The following is a 22,267-nucleotide window of genomic DNA, read 5'->3' on the forward strand; positions in this document are numbered from 1 at the left end:
CTCAAACAGTTTCACTTTTGTTTCTACTGCCTGTTCCTCCCTTCTCACATTTATCTCTAGACTTCTTCTCCTTGTCCAGAACTATTCCGCCCCCAACAATCTTCTATTCATTGAACTTGTTGAAACTTTCCACTTTTAGAAAGAGGTAAGGGATTGACTCTGTGTACACAAATTTGCAGAGGGACAATAGGGTTGAGGTCTGTTATTTCTCACCTCTATATATTATTTATTTATTTATTTTGAAACATTTTTTGCTGTTAACAAGCATGTTATCTCTGGAGATGCAAATCCATAGTTTGAGAACTGCAAAACTAAGCATCTCTGATGGTATCTTCTAGACTGAGCACTGAGTCTCATTGGGTGGATAGAAAGATTAATTTAAATAATCTATACAGAAGCCCCTGGAACCCCATAAGATTGGGTTCCTAATCCATGAACTATAGGAACTCATTTACAAAACTTCTCTTAAACATTACATGAATATATTGTCTCATTCTATAGAATTAGAATTTATGATCCCTATTCCATGATGAGATATCTTTGCGCTGTAATGTATCTTAATTAAATCTATCTTTAAATAGGTTTTTTCCTCAAAAAGTATTTTATAAAAAAAAATCTGATTTAAATTAAAAAATCAGATTTTTTTGATTTTTTTTAGAAAAAAATCATTGATTTGTATCCACCCTGGTTCAAGCCCACATACTGGTATTTTACAGGCAAATAAAATGACAGGTTCTTGCCCCATTAATCTTTTATTTTTAATACACGAGATGACAAAATAGGTAGTGGAAGAGCAAGGCATGCAACAGTATATTCATTGAAATATGCAGCACATATTATCCCCCTCTCCCTTTTCTCTAGAACAAAAACATTTTAACCTAGGCAGACAACTAAAACAGATTGCAGCTATTAAGGGTAAATAATCACTTACTGTTTTGTTTTTGCTCCATTTGAAGATTCATTACATTGGCTACAAGTAGTCCTTTTTGAAGTTTTAAAAACTTGTTTTTCTATTGCACAGACTTATCTGAATATTGCATAAGATAATATAAAGAAAACTGAGTCTTTAAAAGCTTCAAAAATCACTAGGAGTACTTGTTTTGTGGCCAAATTAAACACCTGCGAGCTGGTGTAACAGGACTTCTTAGTTTCTCTGATGCAGTGGTTGTGGATCTGCTGCCTGTCCACAAAGCATGACTAATCTGAAACAGTAATAATATTTTAAAATGTATCTGTATTGAAATAATCCCCAAACCCCCAGACAGAATTGGGGCTTTGTTGTGATACTCCCTGTACAAACACTAATGTTTTTAATAAAAATAAAATTTATTCCCTATTTTCTCCATATCACATTCCTCATTAGTTGCATAGCGTCTATTTTAAAAATAGTGTTTAGTTTTTATTCAGCACCTTTCATATCAGAGGACTTCACTCAGTAATGAACCTCATGCTGCAGTGACTTTGTTGGAAGGGATGGAAAGGATTCCTAGAACTTCTCCTAGCTTTTTAGATGGAATTACTTTGGAGTCTGTGGGTCAGAGAAATAAGGCCCCACTCATGGGGATATTTATTGGGTACCACTGTGCTTTTGGAAAAGTTACTCTATTAGAGGGCTTTCCCTTCACCCTCTCCCCTGGTTCTTGTCACATAGACAGAAAGCAGAAGACCAGAAGTCCAAAGTGCAAACAATGCAATGTTTACTGGGGTTAGTTTCCAAGCAAACATATTCTAAAGCCCTTCACACTGGTCAGGCTTTAGCATCTGTTCCCCAGGGTTCCCTTTCCAGCTCTGATGCTGCAGAGCATTTACCCTGTGTCTCCCATCCCAGCTCTGACGTCGCAGAGCGTTGCCTGTGTCCCTATTCCTTGTTCCCATTCCCCCCCTCAAAAATATAATTCCAATTTCCCTTCTCCCCACTTCCTGTTTGACCCCAGTTTATATAGTAATATTCTCAGCTATACCTTAACCAATCATTTTACTGAAATTTCACTAACCAATCCTAACGTATTGTAACATAACTCTCTACCAATTATATCCCACTACCCTAATTAACTTAACCTAGCAAAATTAATTGTACAGCAGACAAACAGTTAGAGAACCAGACATATTAACAATAGAAAAGTGGGGGCTATAAAGATAAAACATACAGAAATGAGGGTTTCACAACCATTGATAAGTGATTTCCAGCCAGACAGGATGCTTTCAAACTGGGTTTTCTTAAACCATCCTAAGATCTGTTTATCTTGTGGTGATGGGCATTATCAGGACAGGATCATCTTCCTAACAGCCTAGCACCACCTTATTTCAATGTGTCTGGTTTGGAATGTGAGGTTGTGACCATAGGCTTTCCAGTTTATGGCTGCCTCTGCTACTTAGCCTAAGAACAAGGGCTCAGGCTATCCTAGTGAGAGAAGGCCCATACAAAGGCGGACTTTGATTTTGATTCTTTGTTTTTATACCCCTGTAACTAGCTAAGTGATAAAAATACAACTAAATTCTTAAAGTATAGGCCTTTACAGGCAGGCCTGAATATCTATATTCTAACATACTCCAGGTAACTTATTGCAGGTAAGTTACTCCACTCTTCCATTGTAAACCTGTTCTGGTTTTTGTAACAAACTTCTGTTGAAAATTATTACTGTACATTTTCCTTCATGATTTTGGTTCTCCTTCTACCTCCAGCCCCTCTCAAAGGTCCATTTGGGATATACTTATTGGAAAAAAAAGTTTAGGAAATATTACTTAAATCTTGTAGGAATATTGTTGTATTGAGGGTCTATGTTATAAATAGCAACACTTTCTTATGTAGGTATCTTAAGAATAAGTTGTCTCCTTGAAGTATTGCATCTTTAAGAAAATCTAGAGAGTGAAATGTAATGTTTTGATTTCAAAGTTTTACTTGTAAAATTCTTCCTTTTAAAAAAAAAAAAAAATCTCTGTTTACAGACAGTCCTGGGGTCTCTGACCCCAATATTCCCCTAGTGGCCCGGGAGATCATGCAGCGAATGATCCGACAGTTTGCTGCTGAATATACCTCAAAAAATAGCTCTACTCAGGACTCCAGCCAGCCCAATAGCACAAAGAACCAAAGCCTGCTGAAAGCATCTCTGGTCGCCTCCTCTCCCACGGCTGCAACTGCTCAGAACCCTGTGCTCAGCAAACTTCTCATGGCTGACCAAGACTCGCCTCTGGACCTTACTGTCAGAAAGTCTCAATCAGAACCTAGTGAACAAGGTATGACTATTACCAAAAGTATCTTGCATTCAGTTCCAATATGCTAGAGGCATTGTCAGCACAAAGCAGGGAAGAATTAGAAGTGTAAACTGTTAAATGAAACACAGAACCGCAAAGTTGTAGACCCCCCCCCCCCAATGCAGTGTATAATGTCGTGACTGATTGGATGTGATGGGGTGGGAGAAGGAAGTTGCTGAAAAATTGAAGGCTATAAAAATCTATGTGCCTTTAGTGCAAGAGGAGGAGAGGGGTTGACAAGGCTTCAAACTCTTTAACAACAAGGGTACTGTTCTAAGGAGAGCTATGCTATGAACATGTGTAGTGTGTTTGTTTATGTACCTGCTGATAAGGCAAGATCAGAGAGTTAGGAAGCTTTATGTATAATGTTATCTTACGTTATTTGGTCAGAACAGTAGTCCTGAATTGTGTTTGGCTTGGATTAGAAGCAGTATTTTTTTGAAATGCTAGTTATTCTTTGGCACGTTGCTTGGTGAATGCAGCATAAAAAAATGGAATCCCTACATTATACAATGATTTCCTTGTTTATGTATTTAGCAGAAGTTTATTTTCGTACATCAAAAATACTTTGCAGAGCACAGACTGAATATCTTCTATAGTGCAGTGCTGCAGAGCTTGTGTTAAATGGATAACCTTGCTTTCTGTCAAACTGCTTTTAAAGAACAAATTCTCCGAACAGCATTGTAATATCTGAACATTTTGTCTCTTCTTCCCTGAAACTGTATTGAATAGAGGGCATCATTGTGTCAAATGCAGAGGAGCTTTTAACAGGACTGATATGATTCAGATTAACCCTTTGAACTTCATGAGAATGTGTTAATAAAAGGTGCCTGAAATGATCGCATGAAAAATAGGGTAGGCCTGTGTACCCCGTATTGGGAAAGGTTATTTTGAAAATCACTGCCTTTAAGTACACCTGCTAAAAAGGATTCATGTTTAAAGCTAGGTTTCAGAGTAGCAGCCGTGTTAGTCTGTATTCGCAAAAAGAAAAGGAGTACTTGTGACACCTTAGAGACTAACAAATTTATTAGAGCATAAGCTTTCGTGAGCTACAGCTCACTTCTGTAGCTCACGAAAGCTTATGCTCTAATAAATTTGTTAGTCTCTAAGGTGTCACAAGTACTCCTTTTCTTTATGTTTAAAGCTTTTAGCTATTTTTATGTATAGTTAATTTTGGGTACTGCAGACATCTTTCTGATATTCACTGTGAGAGACACATTTATGGAGGTTTTGGTAAGAAGGCTAATTCTGTGTGGTTACAAAAAACAGTGTCATGAACAAATACCATTAATGTCACTTAAGGTAAATGGTCATGTCACTTAAGTTAAATATGGCAGCAGAGAGCTGCTGTAATGAAGACTGTGGTAGTGCCAGTACATTGTGAAGCTTATAAGGTTATAACTAAGGCAACAGAAATTTTGCTCTGGGCTAAATTTGGTATAAAAATCTCAATCATGTAAATGGATCTTCTTGCAAAATTATAGAGAAATGAGTTCAACTATTCAGGTCATTACAAGGTCCGTTTTCCTCCTAGTCCCTCTCCTAAAAGACCGCTACAGAGGGTTTTTGTCTTAGCTCCTTTAATTGCAGAAATGTGTGCTGAAAAATAAAGTATTTATTGATAGGTTGTTCAGAAAATGGATGAATTGCTTTTGTTGTTGTTTTTATCTGTCAAGATATAGAAAAACTTCAAGTGAATTTATGAATGTTCATAACACTTTTACTCTGTGCATGCATGTCATAATTCCATAATTATTTGCAGTTACGTGATTAATCCATATAAGTATGTATTATAGTTTACATTGATATGACAGATAATGAATGTGGCAAAAAACCCTGTTGTACTGATGTATTTAAGAGACTCTCTTGGAGCAGTTCCAGTGGTGCCATTTTGGTATATCTTAGTTTTGAAGGAGTGTTGGGGAAAATTAGGTTATTCATAGCTATCCCCCTGTGGATAAGGAAGGGGAACACTCTGAAGGATCCCCCTCACTTTCAAAGGCTCCTCATGTCATGGTGACCCTCCTGGCAGAGGAGGGATGGATGTGGCTTCCTTTGAAGCAGTCATGCTCCTTAGGGTATGACTACATTTAAAACACTACAATGGTGCAGCTGCAGTGTTGTAGCACTTGAATGTAGACACTGCTTACACCGATGGGAAGGGTTCTTCTGTTATTGCTGGTAATCCACTTCCCTGAGAGGTGGTATTCTAAGAATTCTTCCATCGACCTAGCACTGTCTACACTGGGGGATAGGTCAGTATAGCTACATCTTTTGGGGGGTGAGGGGTGGGGGATTTTTCACACCCCTGAGAAACGCAGTTATGCCGATGTAAATTCCTGGTGTACACCAGACCTTAGTATATTTGCTTGGGAAGGGAATGCTATTTCGCTATGTTGTTGTACTTCTGTCAACACATTGTGTCTGGGTATTGCTACATTCAAAACTAGAATCCTGTTTACTTCAATTTGGATTATGCTACATTTCCAAACAGTGTATAGAACAATGTGGTGAAAGAGGGGGGTTTGGGAAATAAATAAATATATGTCACATGGGCAGTTTGAGACAATCTGAGACCTCCCCTGCATTTTAATATATTTCATTATGAACATAAGAATTGATGGTACTTATTCAAGCTAGACATAGCATGGGCAAGTAGCTGTGGTAAGTCTCCTCTTTGCCTTACCCATAAGCCCTGTGTTTCAGAGTTTCCAGTAATCTCAGGCATCTAGGCTTGTCTCACAAAAAAGTTGTTTTTATTACAAATGGCCATTGTCTCCCATTGTTTCCAATGGGATTGAGGTCAGGCTTTCCTTAGCAAAGATGGCTTCCCCATTCTCTGTGGTCTGGAAACTGGTCAGGAAACTTTTTAATGTTAGGAAATGTGTATGTGAAGTGGGGGAACAGAGAGGGAGATTGAAGTGGGAGGGACGAGAATATGGAAGGAGGCATGGGAGTGTAAAGGAAGAAGAATGTGGTTGTAGCAGGAAACTGTTCTGGGCCATGGAGCATGTGGAGGGAGGCAGAAGAGTGATGGGATGGAGAAGAAAGGTTGACAGCTTCCCCACTGGGACACTTCATCATGGAGTAGGAGAGAAAGGGAAAGTTGAACAGGTACCTTGCATTTCTGGGTGTTCATCTGAGATTGAATTTCCAACCTGAAATTATCCTATGGGCCCAGAAATCCAGAGTCGGACCAAAAAGCAAATAATTTTTAACCCTTATTTTAATGCCAATCTCATGATTTTTTGGGAGTCTTATTTTTGATTTTGGAACCTTTTGTGTTTGGTGATGCTACAGTATGCAGCTAACCCTTAACGTTACCTGGTGCTCTAGCCCTTTTCCTCTCCTAGCAAAGAGAAGTCAATTCTGCCAAACTCTGCCAGTCTATATAGTGACTGCAATGAGGTCTAAAAGGAAGCCATCCTGTGTAACTGAATTGGGAAGTGACTCCAACTCTCCAGTGATGAAAAGCCTGTGTGTTAAGCTACTGTACCATCTAGTCCCCTAGCATGTTTATTTTACCTAAGAGAAATCACAGCTTGCTCCTGTTTCTTTTCCTTCTCAAGTGATTCTTATATTTCTGCAGACGGAGTGCTTGATCTGTCCACTAAGAAAAGTCCTTGTGCCGGCAGCACCTCTCTGAGCCATTCTCCAGCCAGCTCCAGTACTGCAGGGAATGGGTAAGGGAAAACAACTTACTACCATTTTTTTAAAATAATTGATTTTATTTGATTTAGCATAAATTTATACCAGTTGCCTCCTGGTAACTGCTACCGATTAATTTTGGTTTTAACCTTTTGGAGTAACGAGTTTTATTATGGGCCTTTTGCAAAAAAATACCTTCTTCCCACCTGCCAAATAAAAGCTGATTGTAAACCAGGACAGGTTTTTTTTTAAAAAGATTAAATTTTAGAATTCAGTACTGCTGGTTCTTTTGGCCAATTTAATATCTGACCAAATATTTCCCCTCATCTTCTTGTTGGGTTCAGTGGCTAGCAGTGTGAGTGTAGGTGCAAACTCACTCTCCCCTTAAGCTATGAAGACTCTGCTTTTTTGCAGTATAATTTAGGGATTGGAGCTTTTAACGTAACAATCTGGAAAATTTATTTTTGGGGTAAACGTTTTTTGGATAGTGAATGAAACTGAACTAGACTTTATTAGACAGGACTTGCTACATTTTTTGGGGGGGGGGGAGGGGGGATACTTACTTCTAGCACAAATTGCTGTCCCAGCACTAAAAATATTTAGCAGTTCAGAAGACATAATTTGATGGTCGTTAGTTATGGTCGATACATGTTATGGAGAGGTAATTTGTAACTGCCTTATAGTATGAGAGAGACAAGGTGGGTGAGGTAATATCTTTTATTGGACAAGTTTCTGTTGGTGAAAGAGACTTTCTTTTGAGTTACACACAGCTTTTCTTCAGGTCTGGGAAAAATACTCAGAGTGGCAGCTAAATACAAGATGGAAAAGATTGTTTAGCATAAGTAGTTAACACATATTTTACGAGACCATTCAAAGTGAAGTGTTAACTCCTCTGCAGTGGGGTTAAAGTGGGGTTAGTAGGTTACAGTTTCTTCATTAAAACCATGATTTTTCTTGTCTAACAAAGTTATAAATGTAAGCTCCCAAGCTCATCTTTTGAAGGTAGTGTAGGTTTCCTCTGAGGATGAGAACTGAAAGGTCAGTTATGGAGTGATAGTTTTGTGAAAAGTGTTCGCCCACAAGTGATAGGGTGTTTCTGTTTTAATCATTTTTCTGTGTGATTTCATTGGAGAGCAGCAGAGTAATTGTCTAGTTTTATGCACATAGTTGTTGTTGGGGTTATTGATTATAAAAGCAGTAGAGATATGTCTGCAAGTGTTTCATCTGTTGTTCTGGCAGGGTCTGGTGCTGCTTTGGAGTTGGTGTCTCCTGGTCTGTGAGGAGCTTGCTTCTGATGATGATCATTCCTTTGGCGAGGTTGGGGGCATTGCTTGAAGGCCAGAAGAGGGGATTTGGGAAAGATTTCTCCTAGGGAGTGGTCCCCATGAAGTATGGGTTGTAATTGTTTAATGGACAACTTCACCTTAAATGGTCTCTTAGAATGTGTTAACTACTTATGCTAAACAATCTCTTCCGCCTTTTATTTAGCTGGTTTCAGAGTAGCAGCCCTGTTAGTCTGTATTCGCAAAAAGAAAGGGAGTACTTGTGGCACCTTAGAGACTAACAAAGCTCACAAAAGCTTATGCTCAAATACGCTTGTTAGTCTCTAAGGTGCCACAAGTACTCCCTTTCTTTTTGCGAATACAGACTAACAAGCGTACTTGAGCATAAGCTTTCGTGAGCTTTGTTAGTCTCTAAGGTGCCACAAGTACTCCTTTTCTTTTTATTTAGCTGTGACACTCTGACTACCTTTCTCAGACATGAAGAAGAGCTGTGCATAGCTCAAAAGTGTGTCTCTTTCCCCAACAGAAGTTTGTCAATAAAAGCTATTACCTCACCCACCTGATCTCTCTAATATCCTGAGACGAAACAGGGCTACAGCACTGCTAGCATTAGCGCAGCTTAAATGAGGACATACAGAAAGTCAGTTTAAAGAGCACTCTTGCATAAATTAGTTCCAGGTACCAGAGAATATTCTATCAGCAAATCTAGTTTTAAACTCCAAATTTCTCATGATTATGGCTGTGTATGTCTAGTGATCCGGTATGCTCAGACAGGAACCAGGCACTTGCACTAGGTGGTAGGCTGGGAGTCAAAGGGATTCAGGGTGTTGACAATGGGATTTTGCCTTGTGAACTTGCCATGAGCAAAGAACACTTACATAGTGGAATATAGAAATAAGTATTTTAGCCAGTTTGCCTAAAGAATACTTAATTGTTGGATTTAGCTTTATGAAAGTTGCTGGATTTTTAATAACTAAAAAAACTAGTAGTGGCAGCCATTTACGTGACTAACCTCCCAACCTGTATCTTTCAATGAAGGTTGCATTTACAGTGTTTCCTCTTCTTCAAGATTTATTACTAGGTATTAAAAGGAATAATCTCTCAAGTACTTGCTTGGATAGTTCCCCATTTACCACGTCAGTAGTTTTAAACTTTTTTCTAACTCTAAAATAAATCTTTCCCAGCAACTCGTCTGTTTCTTCAGAAAAGATTCTTTCAATCTCTGTTCTCCTACTCTGAAGGCATCAGAAGCCAACATGGCTCTGACCGCCTGCTTCCTTGTTTGTGCGTAAAAGGGTAGCCAGAATACAGCATGTGGAGTCTACAGGCCCCAGCATCCCATGCTATGTCCTGATCAGAGCTGCTGGAATCAAGAAGCATTGCATACTGACACCTATAGTTTCCTGCACGTTTGTGTTGCAAATGAGTGTGACTGCAGTCCGCTCTGTTTAATTCAAATTAGCTCTGTCTCTTTAGCAAGCTGCCAATGCTATCTTAACTTCGGTAAACATTTGGGACACTCTTAGGGTGGTTTACTAGTTCATTGCTACAGAGCCAGCAGGGAACACACATTGTTTATCTGAAGGTCCATCAGAAATAGTAGCTGTATCTTCTTCAGTTCTTTGGGAGCGATGGATTTTATTCAGAATCCACGTGGACTCTTGTTACCAGATTATAATTTTTAAGGCATGTCAGATTCTGGAGGGAGATTAGCAGTATACCTTTTAAGCACCATGTGGATTGCAAATGTCTGCTAAAAGGGAATAACATAAGAGATACTTAGAGTAAGGACAATCTAAAATGCAAGGTTCAAAAAATATTAATTAGTGCAGCTTTTTTATAGAATTTCCTATCCTTAAATAAGCCATTCTTGCTCTGAACCTGGATGGCTTCACACCATGTTAATATCCCAGAGCTTCAAAATGTAATTGCTTCCTCCTGACATGCTTTTGCAGTCTCTTCTTTCAACTAATATCTGCCTTCAATAAGGAAAGGTTTTAGGGTTGTGTGTTTGTTTAGCTACGTTATTGTGGACCAGTATAATTTGGTATACAGTATTCTAAAAATGACCTTAAATAAGCATTCCTTGCTACAGGAATGCTCTTTGGGGAAAAAAAAAAGCATTTAAAAACGAATGTTTTGATTTGATATTCTAAATTAACACTTTATATTTAAAAAACACTGATTTTCCTATTACTCATCCTTGATCTGAACTAAAATTTGTAGAGCTTGAACCTGAATAACTGTTCTGGAGATAAGAAAAGACCATTTCTTCTAGCTTTGACGTATCTCAAACAGAGAATCAGGAACATGTATTTATGCAGCTAGTTGTATTTAAAAGGAAGCAGTGTGGTAAGTCTGGTGTAATGTAGGGTTTTTCTTTGTGTTCTGCAATATCCCAGTTCTTACATTTAGTGTTGAATGCAAGTTAAGCAGATTCCTTGGAGTTCTGCTAAGCATTTTTACATTGAGCAGCTACTCTTGCTTGCATATGTTGTAAGCAAACAACTTCCAAGGTTTCCTCCAATGTGTAGATACTGCAGGTGGCTGTAGTTTTTGTGTGTTGAATGTGTTATATTTGGTATCACTTTTGTATCACTCTTTTATTACTGTACTTGTTTAGTGGTAACGTCACAATAGTAACACAGTCGTGTATAGAACGATGAAGACTGACTATTACTTTGTAATTTATAATTAAGGTGCTATTTTCAGACGCTTGCGCGCGAAGCCTTTTCTACTCCGAGAATTTGTGAACCCAACCAGAGACCAGGCAGCAGCTTTCATTTTTCTTTGCCCAAAAAGCTTCTCTTTTTTTGCGAACAAGTTTTAAAACTGACTGATGCTGAGACTTTAAAAAAAAAAAAAAAAAAAAAGAGAAAAAAAATAGAGAAAAAAATAAATAACACAAAAAGTGATGTTACCCAAGCAAGGCCTTCTAATAAAGGAGTGGCCCCCTCACCCATCCCTCCCTACCTGTGCAAGTCCTGCTCACATCAGTTTCCTTCCATCCAATTAGGCGACCTGGGAGACCCAGCCAGCACCATCCAGAGGGACTTCGGAGTGGTGATGGGGTACCTCCAAGAAGCTTGCAAGATGGAACCAGGGAAGCTTATGGCCACTCCACATCTCTTAAAGTTCCACTGGCTCGATCACTACAGATTAGCGAAGAACTGCTGAGCAGAAACCAGTTTTCTACAGCTGCCAGCCATGGGCCATCTGGACTGCAGAATCATGGACAGCACTTAATATTATCCAGGGAGGCTTCTTGGGCAAAACCACACTATGAATTCAATTTCAGCCGCATGAAATTCAGGGGAAATGGTGCACTCAGCAACATCAGTGACCTTCCTTTTCTTACAGAAAACTCTGCCTTTCAAAAAATGGCACTTCATACTAAACAGGATGGGAAAAAGGATGTGAGCCATTCATCTCCTGTGGATTTAAAGATACCACAAGTTCGAGGCATGGACCTTTCATGGGAGTCCCGCACTGGTGACCAGTACAGCTATAGCTCTTTGGTAATGGGTTCACAAACGGAGAGCGCGCTTAGTAAAAAGTTAAGGGCTATCCTTCCAAAACAAAACAGGAGAAGTTTGCTGGATGCTGGACCAGATTCCTGGGGCTCAGATGCTGAGCAGTCTACCTCTGGACAGCCATATCCCACCTCTGATCAAGAGGGAGATCCTGGCTCCAAGCAACCTAGGAAGAAAAGAGGGAGATACAGACAGTACAACAGCGAGATACTGGAGGAAGCAATCTCTGTGGTTATGAGTGGGAAAATGAGTGTTTCCAAAGCTCAGAGTATTTATGGGATTCCCCACAGTACACTGGAGTACAAAGTTAAAGAGAGGCTGGGCACTTTGAAAAACCCTCCAAAGAAAAAAATGAAATTAATGAGGTCGGAGGGGCAGGATGTTTCAATAAAGATGGAATTAGATCCCCAGGGAGAGGCAGCACAAAGTGCGAATGAATCAAAAGATGAGTAGGGATGTTGTAGAGTGCCAATTACTTTACAGACTGGGTGAGCACTACTGCATTGTTCAGCTACTACTGAGTGCACCTGACTCCCCTCTGTTTACTGTGACGCTTGCTTCTTTGCAGTTTAGCATAGACTCGTGTGGGCACAGGTGAAAGGTGTGCTCTGAATGTTGCATATTTGTAAATTTTCGGGCACGGTATGGCTCGGATCCTTTTTTCTTCTTTTTCTTTTTCTTTTTCTTTCTTTTTCTTTTTTTTTTTTTTTTTTTGCCTTTTGCATGTTTCTCTATTGTTCTATGGAGAATTGAGTTACCTCACAAAGAATGCAGACATGTGGAAGTAGACTCCTTGCTTGTGGAGCCTGTACTTTTTCTTTTTTCTTTTCATATTTGCCTTTCAAAACCAAGTCCACTTTGTGAAACTGATTCTCTCTAATGCCAGATATTTTTGAATGAGAATCAAGCTATTTTTTGTAATAATTTGAAAAGCTTCACAAATTCTTCAGAACTCTTTTCCCTTCTTGGATCCAGTTGATTGAAGGATTAAGCTAACACAAGCTCTTTAGGAATGAAATCTTTTGAACTTGGAGATGAGTAATCAATTGGGTCTAATTAGGTTTCTGCCGTTTTCTGTCTAAATTAATTTACCATTAGCAGTCTGCTTAGTGCTCACCCAGAGGGGAGGGGTGGGGAAACTTACATACACTACCTTCGGAATACTTTGGTTAACTACTTTGTAACACTACCTTCACTGTCATTTTGTTTGATATTTTATAAAGGTGAGATTTAGACTCACCTGTTTAAGGATGTAGCCTTATCTCACGGAAGACAAGCTCCTTTTAGTCAGGAGCAGTCAGGGTACACTAAATGATGTATTGGGGTATGCCTCATTTTAACAAAACTATGGTTCTTTGTAACCTGTCACTTTTTACAGACTTGATTCTGAGTTTACTAAACTGCGGTTCCAACAACTAGGTTAAATGATTCTGAACTGGGGAGTGGGGGTACACGTAACAAATTACTGTGATCTTGCATAAAACAAAACAGTGATCTCATAAACTTTACAACCTCTCTAGTCTGCCCAAATATCCACATTAATGAAGGATCTGTGTTAATGTTCAGGGACGAAATGAAAACACACAGGTAGCCTGATCTGATTTAGGCTCCACATCATATCTAGCTGTAATGCTGTCAGGGTTGAACACCCAATGGGTGTTTCCTTTTTAAATACTACAGTTGCCAGTAGCAGGAAATGTTCTCATATATCCTGCATTTCTTTGTTTTACTTTTACCTGGTGTTGATTTGATAGTGGCTTAGCACACACTAGTGTTAGCAGTTAAACCTCATATAAACACTCCATAAACCACAAGTCCAATCGTTTTTATTATGGTAATATTTTTATCGTTATATAGTTTCAAGATACGTTTTGTACAATACTCTTGTCTTTGATAGTTTCTGCTGGAGTGATCAGTCACCAGATAAAGCTCACTGGATTTATTACAGTTTGACTAAATCAGAATTGCTGGTTCTTCAGGTGGAAACACTTTAGTCTTAATTTAAACTTTGTGCAAAAGGTTTGTAGGACCACCATTTCCCCAGTTGCACAACCAAAAGAAGTGTTGGAATTTGTGTGTGAGAGAGCATTAAGCACTGTTAGTGATTCAAAGTGGATACTAAAAGTTCATGGGAAGATGGCCTCCATAGCTCCAGGGCTACTGAATGAATTCTGGAGCAGTTAATTCAATTAGCCTTCTTTTGTTTTTATATATATATGTATATGTATTTTTTCAGCAACCTATTATGTTCAAAGGTTAGGCACACCATTGCTGTCATTTTAAATATGCACTGCTCATTCTTGAGATGGACTGGGCTTTTGTGCCAGCTATGCTTTGTTTTTGTTTTTTACTTAATGTCAACACTCAAAAGTCTGGTTCCTCTTAGAGATGTAGCTGCCATCGCACCATTTAAAGCAGTTTTAAGCTCAGTAGCAGTATATAAACTCTGCAATATAGTCCAGTTTATCTGGAGATTGCAATAAAAGTGCACTGTTAAATGTGTGATTTCATCTGCTGTTGGAGGTATAGTGGAAGGTTTGCTGCAAGCTAAAAATGTTACACTTGCATAGAGTTTTACTGTTCAGAGAGGTTTAACGTTTTGCGGTTGTCTTTATTTAAGTGGTGTATGAGTTGAGTTTTATTGCAGTGCACGTGGAGTGCTCATTTACTCACCTCAATATTTTCTGTGTGTCTGTTTAAGTGGATGACAATCGTGCAGCAGAAGAATGGTGTGCCTACCCTTGAATGCTGCAGTTTAAAAAGAGAACTTGTCTTGCATCAGTTCAGACTGTAGGCTAAGAATTGTAAATAGATAGTGAAAAGTGAAGTACTCTTATTATTTGCTTTGGTTAGAAAGTGAATTTTAAAAAACAAACCAAACGCTTATCTTTCTCAGATTAAATGTCCTGAGACCTGAAGATTGTAATATTCAATGTCTGCGAAGCTTTTAAACATTACACTTGAGATCTGTGATCATTTAATATTCAGGTAATCTTTCTTTTCTGAGAAGCTTTTGAACAACTATATTTCCTCCAAAGGTCTCTGTTTAAAAAGAAAAAAGGAAAAAAAAAAAAGTGTAGATTATTTTTAAGCACTAATTGCATTACGTTGGTAACTGCAATATAAAATAGCCATTATTGTTTTGTGAAGCATGTGAGATTAGTTAGTGGTCCCTTTTAAAATTTCATGAGCCTCTCAAAAAATAAAAACAATTAAAAAAAAAAAGCTGCTGAATATTCAAAAGATATATATTTTACCTTATTGTAGGTTTTGTAAATTTAGTCTGTAATATTCAGGTGCACCTTTTAATGTTAAATTTTGTTGCAAAGTCCCATCTAACATATTTTCTCTGAGGTGATTGATCACATGACTGGTATCACTCTAGTGCTGCAGTGACCCACTGATGTTTGATTTCTTTCTTTCACTACATATTCTTTACAGGCGCTTTCAGTGTAGCTATCTTCGTAGTATTTGGGATCATTTTAAATATATAATTGGAATTAATGTTTGTCCATTAGCATGCTTAATTTTCTGCTGACTAGCAGTTTGCATGTCCAGAATTTCCAGTTGACCATATTTTGGTCTGGGAAGATGTGGTTCACTGCTGTCTTTATAACAAAGGCTTTGTTTCTCATGTTGTTTATGATAAGTGGATGTTTGTTGTTTGAATCAGTTGGACAGGAGATAGGGCTTAGACCTTATTCCTCCTGGTGCTTTTGTGGGAGCACAATGATAGCAGAACACAGACAAATTGCTACCCTGTGAAAATCAAGGAGTCCGTAGGAGGTGGCCTTTCAGGTATTTTCAGTCACTAGTTTTCTCTTGTTCCCAAGGGTATCCATCAGATATAGTCATTGGATTCAGAGTATTGTTGTATAGCACACTGATGATGTAGTTTTCACTTAGCTGAAAGAGGCTGATGACAGCAAGAAACTGTGAATCATATTTGTGGCAGACTCTGAAAACTAGTTTTTCAGTCCAACTATCATGAAGGAGAATCCCTCTCCCTATTCCCATCCTAGAAAAGTAATGTTATATTTTGTGTGTATAAAGTTTTAAGAATCAATTTTCATATTGTACTGAAGTTTAGATGTTGCTTGGTAAATCTTTGCTGCAGCATATAATGAAGATGTGGTAGGGGTCCTGATGTGGAGTTAATTATCGTACAGTTCTGGTGAGCAAGCCTGACATGTATGAAATGTATCCGTTTTTTATTTGGACCTGTAAAATGTAAAAGTGCTTTCTTAGAACTCTAGTGACCTATTACAAATTATTACCTCACTTTCAGCCAGTTGGATCCTCATTCCACAATGTAGTAGGCATTCTTATTGTGGCTGTTACACTTGACTCCAGCTATAAAGAATGGAACATTCCAATTATATATTGTAGGGGCATGTAGTATTTGGGCTTTTTTTTTTTTTCCTGGTGTAGAAAGAAAGTCCTCAGAGCCCCATGCAATCCATTAAAAGCTCAAGCTTCCTTTAGAATCTCTCATTGCTTCCTTTAGAATCTCTCATTGCTACTTCTGCATTAGTCAGATGAAGTTCCTAAATAGCAACACAAAAAATGTGCTCTTGCTTCTCACTGGCCCCAGGACCCAAACTTTGACTGGCACATGCTGCTTGCTACTAGACCTGAAGTCCAGCCCTAATATTTCCCATCTCAGAACACAATTGATTCTTAATAAATATATATGATTGGTGCCTCTTACATGGTAACGAATTCAGCTGCTCAGTCTTGATGCAACTATTACGTACTTTTTTGTTTGTGGCTCTTTCCTGAGTCGCATGCCTGAGGACACTCCTGTCACACAAGAGGCAGCTGCACATGTACATTTAGATTATTCAGGAGCAGACAAAGAATGATTTGTGCCAGTGGTCCTGGAACAGTTTTTATGGTAGGGGTGCTGAACATGGAAACCATGTATTTGGGCTGATTTTACTACTTCAAGCCAGGGAGTGTGGCAGCACCCCAAAACCCCTAGTTCTAGTGTTTATGGTTTGTGCTGTGTTTCATGGCAGACCTGCATTTAAAAGAGTCTCTAAATATTTCCTTCAGGGAAGTGCAAAAGAGTAGGTTGGATTCCTAAACAAATTGATTAGGGTTTTGTGAAGATAACTGGCAAAATGATCCCCCTAGTCCTGGGGTTTACTAAACTCTGTACAAGCCGTAATAACTTATTTGCTCATATCAAATTGTTTTTCAAACTGTACTGAAAAGGATAGTTATACTGGTGTCAGGTGGAAGGCAAATTCCCAAGTCTTTCTGTTCAGTTTCTTTAGGATTAAGTCTCTCTTCTTGGCTGTTCTCGAGTTTTAGGAGTGGTAGATTAATGTGGCCTGTAAGTGAAGGGAATGCTGTGCAATTCCTTTGTCTTACGCAAAATGCAGTGTTACCAGAACTATAAGATGGAGAGGTCTTTTTTAAAATAAAGACAGACGCTTAACCCTTTGGTTTAAAGATGATGTACACTAGCTGCAAGTCCAAACTGTATGAAGGAGAATTTATTACATTGTATAGAAAGCTTTATTTGTCACAAAATGATTTTTGTTTTAAATTCTCTGCCAAAACGTAGTGGTAACGTTGGTATGTTGCCTTCATTTTTATGAGGGTCAGGGATATCTTGAGGTTTTCCTTAATAGAAATTTCAGCAGTGAGATTTATGCTGGTTTAAGTAAGCCCACCTTTTTTTTTTTTTTTTTTTTTCTCAAATAAGATTATATTGACTAATGCTAATATACAAATTATATCTATCAACTTCTCTTTCGGTGACTAGTTTTGGTACTGTTAAGGTTTCCACTGCTTTTGAATTGTATTGAAAATTCAAAATTAGATCCTGCAGAAGCTTAAACGTATGCACTGTTAGTTAGTTGCAAGTTCATTTTTGGAACTAGCATATATTGTAATCACGATATTTACTCTTTAAGTATGTAATATATAATTGAATTTTTCATCATATCTTGATGATCGCTAAACAGAAATGTTGTAGACACAAAAAATGATCCACAGGTACACTATATACATATACCAAAAAACCCCACAAGAAGTTATATGCATACATTCCAACATCTGTCTTTCACAGATTCGGGGTTTGACTTAGGCAAAATCTGTGTACCAGTATTACAGCCGTCTTGAATTTCATGTCCTACAAAATTATATCCTTACTCAGGTAATGTCCTGAAAACATTCATTTTAAAATAGCCTTATAGTATCCTCATGAAAATTTCCTAGCCCAGTTGCAAAATCTATTTCCCCACCTTTTTTACAATTAAGGATTTTTTAAAATTCTGCCCAGAAAATTTCATTCTCTTTCTAAAAATATATTTTACTTGTCCCTATTGAATGGGTAAGTAGAATTTAGCAAGATTCTTAAGATAATATATTTGCAGATATGTCTGTCTGGGTGAATATGATAGTGGCTGGGGTTAGGATACAGACAGATCCATCAGAAGAGAATTTTCTGTGGTCACTAGCCAAATGAAATCAGATCTAGATATTTTCTCCACCCTAAAATAATGAAGACACCACTAGAGTTACTAATACAGTTTATCAAATACTTGGTGCTACATCTCAAATGTTTTTGCAGGTGATACTTTTATGCTTGGTGGAAGCAAGTACAGTAAACTTTACTGTCATTATAAAAGCACTTGTCTGACCTGTAGTACAATACCGGAAAAGGGATACTTCAGCACTTTTTGCGTTCTAATACTAAAGTCTTAATTTATCTGGTCTTCAGCATCTTAGATACTGTAAATGTTACAATCTAGGATTATTATTAACCACTTTTCATGTCAGATCACAAGTTCTCATGAGATATTAATCTGGCTTTAAAGAATACTACTACCATATTTTATAATGTTCAGGCAACTTCTAAATATATATGCTTGATATTTTAACGAATCATTTCCACAGACCATTTCGGGGCTTGAGATTTGGAATCTGGGGTAACAGGGAGGGTGGAGGGAAATTTCCCAAAATGAAAAATCATTTGAAATCATTGTGTAGTGTTCAGTTTGAAAAATATATCACTAGGAAAATGGGTAGGGATTCTCTCTCCCTTACACCTTCAGGGAATGAGCAGTGTTTAGAATCTTTTGGCTGAAATTCAAGCCTTTTTACCATGTAAATTTTTAATATAAACTCACTGACATGCTTTTTACGTCTGGGGACTGAAAATAGATCTAAATATTTAAGTTGTGGAATGGTCTATTTCTTAAATGAAGGGGGAACATTTAAAAAAAAACTAACTAGATTAGAATACCAGCATTCGTGTGCTTAAGGAATTTTAGTATGTAATAGCAAAGTATTTGATTAAAAACCTAATCTTGAATTGCTAGTCTGTAATTAGGTGCATTCTAATTTAGCAGGTGACTATTCTTTACTTATTAATATGTGATGGGCTTTTTGCAAATAGAAACCTTTATCTGAGTCCCATGTGTTGCTTGTACTGATGGGATGTATGCTTACAGCAGCTTACTGCTGCTTTAAAAAATGTATAAAATATGTTTGGAGTGTTTGCTCATAACTCTTTCTAAACTCCACTTGTTAAATTGTCAGACATTTGGTATTTTATCAGTCCGCACTGTAAGTTAAACTAATGTTCTTAGGAATCCAGCTTGTACACACTGTTTAAAAACCCTCAGGGACAGTTTACACACTATCCTCACTCAATTCAGGTACTTGTACTCTATTCTTAAACCTAGCAGTGACTTGTATTTTGTTTTGCTTTTCTTTTGACGTGCTGATAGCACATCTTTGATGAATGTCAACTTAAAACTCAGTTCAGGTATCCAGGTATAACTCAGCCAAACGGATTTTAAAGCTGCATATTACTCTCCAGCACACAGTGCCTCAGACACTTATAGTGGCATTCTGTATATTCAGTTACTACTGAGCAGATCGCATGGGGGTTCCTGTTAACTATGTATTGTAAGAAATTTCTCTCTATATATTATATAATATGTATTATATTATATACATATATATTATATATGTAATCTTAAACTTATATATTTTAAAATGCCACTACTAGCCAGTGCAGCTAAAGTAAAATACATTCCCAGCTGCTTCTGTAAACTCTACAGAAGCATTTCCTTCATGTGGCTCTTGCTTCTCTTTCATGATAACTACTTCTAAATTCAAGCACCGGTCCTTGGGTGTCTGACCTCTACATTCTAGTTATGCAATGTCTTTAGAGAATTCTGTGCACTGGCCACTGTGATGGAAACCAATGGGCCAGAAGTGCTTTGAGTTTATTAGTAATTGTTCTGCCAAAGTCAGTGTTGTATGACAAGCATGTAAACCTGTCAGATAATCAGCAGAGGTACAAGTCTATAATAGTCTGTATAATCACTATCACATAATTGGAAAGACTAAGCCCCTGACAGGTGTCTCTTTTCTAATGCTGAGCACTAATTCAGAATGTGTTGGCACTTAACAGCTGTAGTGATGGGCCTGTCTGCTGTATCTGCACAAGGGCGTGTGTGCGTGTGTGTGTGAAATTTTAAGGAAAAATCTGCTTCTTTGAACCTCTAGTAACCTGTCTGAAGTCGCAAGTCAGCAACACCTCTGCTTTATTATTTGATACTTTACATCCCAAAAGAGTTCTCTTTCTATTTATGTGACCCATAGTCTTTGATGAGTATGGAAAATGGCATTTCTCTCTGACCTCTAGAAGTTCAAGTGTCATGGGAAAAAAAACAGGAACCCCCCCTTTACTCTTATGGACCTCATTTCAATATACTGTTTACAGTTTGACGGAATTGTATAATTTAATATTTCTCTTGTACTGTAGTTTATATTTATTTACAGATTTTTTTGTACTGTGTGATTTTGAACTTTTGTTCCTTGCTATGATCAACGTTTTATGTAGTAGAGCACTTATGATCACAAATTAAGGTTTTTGGTTTGATTGCACTACATTAATTTTTTTAATGCAGTTCTGATTTTTTGACTGGACTAAATAAGCTGTGTCTTAATGTATGTGATAAGTACTTTTAAATTTTTAATTCATGTGGTCCATTTATTTTTTTTGCATTGTATGTCAGAAGCGCTAATTCTCTTGTTGTGCATGTGTAAGATTTAATGGCTCCATTGTATTATTTGACCATGTCATTTTGGAAACACATTCCCAGCTGTAATGTTGTGTATGGTAGTTTTCACTGGATGCTAGACTTTTCAAAACCACTATTCTTCTAATAAATTTTGTTGTGAAAAACTTTAAAAGGGTTGTAATTCTGTTGTTTCTAGTGTGTATCTTAGTGTCACAATTACAACCTATGGTGTTGTAAAATGTAAATTAACAAGAATAAAGAGATGCAGAGGGGAAATAAAAATGTAACATTAATAATTACTGGTAGAGGGATCAAGGTTTGGAGTCTCCATCTGTTTTCTGTAGTAAATAGGATTCCTGATTAAACCTTTTTAGCAGTTGAGTAGCGGATGCATGTGAAAGCTGAAGTGCAATCTTGCAGGATTGTCTATTCCCATGATCTCCCTTACTCTAAGTAGCTCTCCCTCATTGGTCACCTTAATTTTCTTTCATTGTAAATAATTTATCTAGTGAAGAGAGAGAATGGTCTCTTTGCAAAATGATGTGGCTGGGCTTATTGAGGATTTACTAATGAATTAAGAGTAGACACCATGGTCATAAATGCCTTGATAAAAATACCTGTTTTCTGCTTGTGTGGTTTGACGTGGCTTGCTGATATTTTTTTCCCTGGAATGTGTACAGTTATGTAGTGGTGATGTGTCTTTGTTGCTGGATTGCTTGTCAGATGGAATTGGACCAAGAGAACTGTAGTTTGCTTGACAGTTTGCTGTGCAGAAGTCAGCATTAGTGTTGCTCTCATCCTCTGAGCAGAATTGCTCCATAGAAGAGGAATGTCAACAGCTCTGATTAATACACGGAAAGCTTCCAATAACAGTAACTGTGTGCTCACTGGCATCTTTCTGTATTTGGTCCTGAGTAACATTCAATATAGTGGCACCCTGCTTCAGCTGTTGCTGACTTGAGACCCAAATTTAGCTTCTTTTAACCCATACTTCATGAGTACCACTTTTAATGTTATACATTATTGATATTGGAAATGCTGACTTGTGAAAAGTAGGTTACTACACCAGTTGTACAAAGAGATGGAACCCACATAATTTCAAGCTGTTTCTGCTAAAATTCTTTATTTGGACCTAGATTGGGTGAAGGCAACAAATAGTAGAAATCTCCCTGTTGCGTAGACATTCTGTTAGTGCTATGGAAAATCTGATGTCCTGCAATTGTGTTCTGCCCCTTTTCAATCAGAAGTTTCTTATTTATTAAGCTTGAGTACGTAAGGGCCTACGTTTGCTAACATTGCATTCAATTCACAGTTAAAAATCCTGGAAAAGTAACTGCTACAGTGTGCACAATAGCCTGCTTTCAATGTTTTACTAACCCTGGTACTATGAAGTAAAAGAAAATGCAAAGGTTAGTTGACCACGTTAGACTAGCAGTTACTTTCCAAATAATCCTTTCACAATAAAATCAAAGTGCTTTTGATTGGAGGTGACACTTCA

General features: G+C 37.7%; 1 protein-coding gene across 1 annotated transcript in view; it reads left to right on the forward strand.

Annotated features, from left to right (window-relative positions):
* The window catches only part of LCOR (ligand dependent nuclear receptor corepressor), a 91,259-nt gene extending 70,318 nt beyond the window's left edge, over positions 1-20,941 (forward strand). Inside the window, exons 5-7 of the mRNA XM_038408599.2 lie at positions 2,947-3,234; positions 6,842-6,935; positions 11,200-20,941. Coding sequence (XP_038264527.2) covers positions 2,947-3,234; positions 6,842-6,935; positions 11,200-12,169 — 1,352 coding nt within the window. The 3' untranslated portion in view covers positions 12,170-20,941. The remainder of the gene's footprint in view (positions 1-2,946; positions 3,235-6,841; positions 6,936-11,199) is intronic.
* Positions 20,942-22,267: the final 1,326 nt, after the last annotated feature.

This window comes from Dermochelys coriacea, chromosome 7 (genome assembly GCF_009764565.3).
Source record: "Dermochelys coriacea isolate rDerCor1 chromosome 7, rDerCor1.pri.v4, whole genome shotgun sequence".
In the NCBI taxonomy this organism is placed as follows: domain Eukaryota; kingdom Metazoa; phylum Chordata; order Testudines; family Dermochelyidae; genus Dermochelys; species Dermochelys coriacea.